The 5,186-nt window shown below is 50.1% G+C and overlaps 1 protein-coding gene across 1 annotated transcript; it reads right to left on the minus strand.

The window, feature by feature from the left end:
- Positions 1-1,190: 1,190 nt before the first annotated feature.
- On the minus strand, positions 1,191-4,681 carry LOC106029531 (trypsin II-P29). Its single transcript, XM_066990537.1, has 5 exons — positions 4,649-4,681; positions 3,403-3,572; positions 2,482-2,735; positions 2,043-2,179; positions 1,191-1,642 (listed from the first exon to the last, which is right to left on the minus strand). The coding sequence occupies exons 1-5, from the start codon at positions 4,679-4,681 to the stop codon at positions 1,493-1,495; spliced, it is 744 nt and encodes a 247-aa protein (XP_066846638.1). The 3' UTR covers positions 1,191-1,492.
- Between the last annotated feature and the right edge of the window lie 505 nt (positions 4,682-5,186).

Raw genomic sequence — 5,186 nt, forward strand, 5'->3', positions numbered from 1 at the left:
TCCACCTTGCTACTGTCTGGGCCTGGGGGACACCCCATGACAGCCACCCCTCTGTTGGGCTACCAGATTCAGCGCTGCCCAACAGTAAGTCTTGGGGAAAGCAGTGAGATCGCCCCCTTAATAAAAAAGAGACCATCGGGAGAGTCAGGGCCCACCTGACTGGAGACAATTCTTCTTGCAGAAACCCTTCCACCTGGGGCTTGGCATCCCAGATCCTCTGCCCAGTCAGTCCTATGCTCCTTCTTTCACACCTCTCATACCCAACCAGCCCATTCTTATTCCATTTCTGATACGACTGCATCTGCTTATGTGGTATGAGTTTTCCCTCCTCCTCCATTCTATTTCACTATGCCAAACTCACTAGCTCCCACTTCTAAAATCCTTCCCAACTTTTTCAGACCACTCGACTCTCCACCTCGCCACCCTTGCAAGAATCTTGCACTTTTCCCAGTCCCTCCTAGGCCTCTCTTTTTTCCTTGCAAGCTCCCCATCCGAAATTCTCACTACAAAGAGGCAGTTTCTAGGTTTGGAGAGGCTAAAGTTGCTCCGTAGTGGCCCAGTTTATACTGCCTCAGGGTGCTTTGGGGGAGGTCTTTCTTGCCATTCTCTACAGATCATGTGCTGCATGAGATGGGTTAAATATACACTTTAAAACTGGAACTCCCCAATCCTCTATGTCCTTTTGGGGGCCTTTTGGGGGCCAAGCTTATGCCAAAGCTGCTATGTCCTTTCGGGGCCCAGAGCTTATGAGAAAGTTGCTCTCTATCCTTCCTTTCTAAAGTGATCTTCCCTCCATGCTTTACACTGCTATCAGGTCCCGGGCATTTTTCCCACCTGTTTGCTATTGTCTGCCTTTCCCTAGCAGTTAGTCTGTGTTACCTGCTGGACCCTGGTGGACCCTGGTGGACACAGTCCACCTGTCTCAGATGTCCAGGAGCAAGGGAGAAGGGGAACATATCAGTGCCCACAGGTGTTGTCTGCGGCCTGATTGCTCTGTGCTTCTGGATTCTGCCTGCTGTCCCACCTAGTGCCATAGCAGTAATGGCCACCATCAAAGCTGTTACGGTGGGAGTGAGAAGAAAACTTTGCCACCGGCAGGAGCAAAATGGAACTCTGCTCTGCTGATGTAGGAACCCACTCCCTAGAGACCTGCTCCCTTTCTCAGTAAGAGGGCCAGGAGCAAAGAAAAGGAGGTGCCTAGCTCAGAAGACTTCTTGGATGGTGGCACAGTGCCGTATTCCCGTAGCCTGACAGCCCAGCAGCTCTAGAGCGCTGCTCCCAGTGTATGCACCTGAACCGGAACAGCAGGGAAGGTTCAGGAGGAGCTGGTGGAAGGCTGCAGGGAACCCCACTTGTCTCTACCGAGCTTCAGTCCCCAAAGTAAATGTCTGTAAGGCTCTTTAAGTGAGATATTTATTTGTGCTGTTGTCTTCTTAAGGACAGTATTAGGGCAGGAGGGTAGTGGCCAAGGAGCCAGGTGGTTGTCAAGGTATCAGTAGGCTGCAATGGTCTCTTGGATCCAATCAACATAATTGCAGACCTTGGTGTAGACACCGGGATAACCTTTCAGAGCACACCCAATTCCCCATGACACAATGCCCTGGAGTTCTCCGTTGCACGCAACTGGTCCACCTGAGTCACCCTGGAGGGGAAAATTTAGAGGCACAAGATGACTGAAAAGCAGAATCTCACCTGGAAAGTTTTTGACTTGGCAAAAAGAATCCAGGGAATGCAAAACAAAGTGCAGCAGGCCCTGATAAGGGAGCACAGAGAGATCCCACCCCTTGTTTGCTGGCCTCCCCTGGCCCCCAACAATTCACTGGTACCATGCTCGGTGCCAACCAGCAGATGTGGCTGGACCGGCTATTTTCAGTGAAGTCCACCCTGCATCCAAAGCCTGCTGGAAGGGGTGCATCAGAAGAGAGCACCTGGCAAGGAGGAGGCTGAAGCTAAGCAGGCTGCCAAGCTCCAACGTATACTGTGCAGCCTGGGGCACCCTGGCAGTGTGTGGCCCAGGGCTCTGTGCAGACATCAACTCCTACCTGGCATGAGTCTTTCCCACCCTGCAGGAATCCTACGCAGATCATGTTGCTCGTAATTTGGCCCGGGTATGCCTCTTGGCACTCTTGGTCACTCAGAATTGGCGCTTGCAGGCACTGGAGAATTTCAGGGTAATTGACTGCCAGGAGAACAGTAACAATTTTAGGTTTTGTCTTGGGACTCAGTACAGTCAGTGAACAGAAAGACCCAAAGACCTATCTGCGAGAGCCATCCAGCTAAGCAGGGTAAAGTAAAACGGTGAAGTGCGTTGTAGATTGAGACACACTGGCAGGGCAGCGTGGAGGCAGGGCAGTGTGGAGGACTTTCAGGCACAACAAGAAAAGGCTGCAAAGAAGGGGTGAACTGTACATGGGTCTCACGACCACGGTGGCAGAGCAGGAGAAGTGTGAACAGCTACATGCGATGTGTGTAGGTACTCACTGCCACTGCTCAGTGTGTTTCCCCACCCCGAAATCAGGCACTCGGTCCCCGCCTTGGCACAAGAGGTGGGCAGGGCTATGGGTTGAACATCGGCACTGTAGTCCACGGCGGATGCCAGCTTGATCAACATAATGTCATTATCAATGGTTCTTGAACTGTAGTTAGGATGGCGAATGACTACTGAAGAGCTCCGGACTACTTCACTGTCTTCCTGCACATCAATGTTGTACTCTCCCAGCCTCACTTGTATATTGCTGCAAAATTGTCAGCAGAGAAAAGCAGCAGTTAGCCAAGGGGTGAACAACTGGGTGCCACGTGGGGACTGGCAGACACTTGAAAGAGAGTAAGGGAGTGCTGCCCTAATCAAAGGTTTGTGTGTCATGCAGCTCTAGGAACTTCATGATTTCATGGAAGACAGAATTGGGAGAGCCTTGCCAGATGACCATCCTGCGTGGTGGATCCCCAGCTGGCAGCTGTGGCAATGGTGTAAGCATAGATGGATGGTTCCAGAGACCTACGGCAATGCTTAAGAAAGGGAGATTTGGTTTCCTGTTGCTCTCTCTGCACAGAGGTGTGCCCTAAACTCAGGACGAGAGAGATCCATGGAGAAATCTGGAGGAATGAAAATGAGGAATGCGGTAATGGTAAGCCCCATGGATGTGTAAATATGGACCGAAAGGCATGTTAGGATGCACAGAAAAGGATGCTACGAGTGCAGGAATACTGGAAAGTCCATGTAACGCAGCAGGACTGAGGCTAGGGTTTCTCCTTTGGTTTCAGGTACACCATGCAATGCCCCGCCCACGTCCCTCCCCCCATGCATGCATGGTCTTCTCTTGAGAGGCACCAGAGTTCCAGATCCGGTGGGTTTGTAAGATTGGACCAGAATCCGTCCGGATACACAACCCAAGCCATACTTACTATTTGTAGCAGTGAGCAGCTGACACGACCCACTGGTTGTTGATGAGGGACCCTCCACAAAAGTGATACCCAGCATTCAGGGACACCTGGTAGGGAACTGAATGCCGTGGGCAGTTGTAGCCTCCCACAATCTTGTCATCATCAGCATCTCCAGGGAAAGCAACTGAGGGAAAGAGAATTGGGTTTCACAGCACCATGCCTGAATCGATTCTCTTAAAGTGCAGCAGCAGCCAGTGAGCTACAGAGGAATTAGCAAGAGCCAAAAGAGCTTGAAACTTCAGAACTCTTCAGGCAACTCCTGAAATATCCTGCTAAGTTCTTTCTACACTACCCTGAAACACCAGGCTTTGTCTGTACCACCTCAAGTCAGGAAGAGAACAGAAGAGCACAAGCTGCCAAAGAACCTCACAAATGAATTGTACACAGCCTTCACTGTGTTCCTTCTGGGGTACCTTTGGATTAGGATGCGACAACTGTGCCACGGTAGAAAGCGTATGGTGGTCATTTGTGTAGGGTGGAAAGTGGAAAATGGCAAATGCAGTTGAGAGAACTTCTTAATTTGCAGGGGTGAGACAAAGAGTGAGCAAGAGAGGTAGAAAAACGTGGTAGTGAAGGACTGAGAGAGAACACAAAGGCTCCACAGAGTTGGAGGATGATGTTATAGCAGAATGTAAGAAAGAACATATTTGTTGAAGCCAATAGAACAGTTGTCTCCAGCCTTTTTTTGATTGCACATCCCTATCAGCAAAACACCCTCCCGCACCGCGACATATGTCTATTTCTTCATTTATAAGTTACATACTTGCCCTACTGAAGTTCTCATGTTTTCCTCTCACACGGTAATGCACAACCCCAGAGGTGCATGCACCCCATTTTGGAGCCCACTGCACTAGAACATTGTAGGCTGGGACCCTGCCTCTGACCATCCATTACAGATGCAAGGAGCAGAAGATGACTTCATAAACTTCAATGGCTTTCTCTTTCACAAATGTGTTGCCACTCTGTCCGTCCCATCGTCCTCCCCTCTGACCCGTGCCTCCCCCCCCCCATTTTATGAGGCCATGTAAAACTTTTGCATCCTCAAAAAATGTGGAAAGGGGTTCACAGCTTTCCTAAAAGAGCACAAATTGTCCTTTGCTGTTTGTGAACCTGCCAAAACGCCTAGGTGTGTTTCACACTCGCTAATTCTTGCAGCGGAGGAGACAGCAAGCCCTGCATTGTTTTATGCACCCCTGTCTTGTCCTACCTTCTCTATCTCTCTAGAAGGCTGAGAGTCCATGTCGTTGACATGGGTGGAAATTGAGGAAAAACAGGATGTTGTACTACTGGGGAAAGAGAAGGGCCGGTAGAGAGGACAAGGCAAGAGGCTATGAGAGAAGGTTTGCTCAGGTGTGCAGATAGCTAGAAGATCAGCAGCTGTAGAGAATGTACCAGCAGCTCCCAGGCAGGAGAGAATGAGGAAGAGAGAATGAATGCATGGTGCCTCTACCACCAAGCTCTGTGACGTGTACGAGGACTAGCCTCAGAAACTCCTCTGCTTTATGCTCCTGAAGAGCTTTATCTTTGTCAGCCCACAGTCTCTCCAGCTTTCCCTTTCCCAGGATCTTGCATCAGCCTGGACGAGTTTACTTATTTTATCTGAGTACAGTGATGACACAGCTGACTGAAATACCTGAACTAGGAGAACACATTTCTAGAAATGCAATCTGTCATTGCCAGTCCATTGATAGTACCCAACACAGCTGCTCTGCATTCAGCAACCCTCCTTCTTCCCATGCCCCTGG

This window comes from Anser cygnoides, chromosome 1 (assembly GCF_040182565.1).
Source record: "Anser cygnoides isolate HZ-2024a breed goose chromosome 1, Taihu_goose_T2T_genome, whole genome shotgun sequence".
Lineage (NCBI taxonomy): Eukaryota > Metazoa > Chordata > Aves > Anseriformes > Anatidae > Anser > Anser cygnoides.

Bases quoted from the DNA above. Each gene is read 5' to 3' on its own strand.
- LOC106029531 (XM_066990537.1), bottom strand. From the start codon at position 4,681: ATGGACTCTCAGCCTTCTAGAGAGATAGAGAAG. The intron at 2,736-3,402 runs GTAAGTATGGCT...ACAATTTTGCAG, and splicing joins GCTGCTCACTGCTACAAATA to CAATATACAAGTGAGGCTGG. The intron at 1,643-2,042 runs GTAGGAGTTGAT...TTTCCCCTCCAG, and splicing joins GTGGGAAAGACTCATGCCAG to GGTGACTCAGGTGGACCAGT.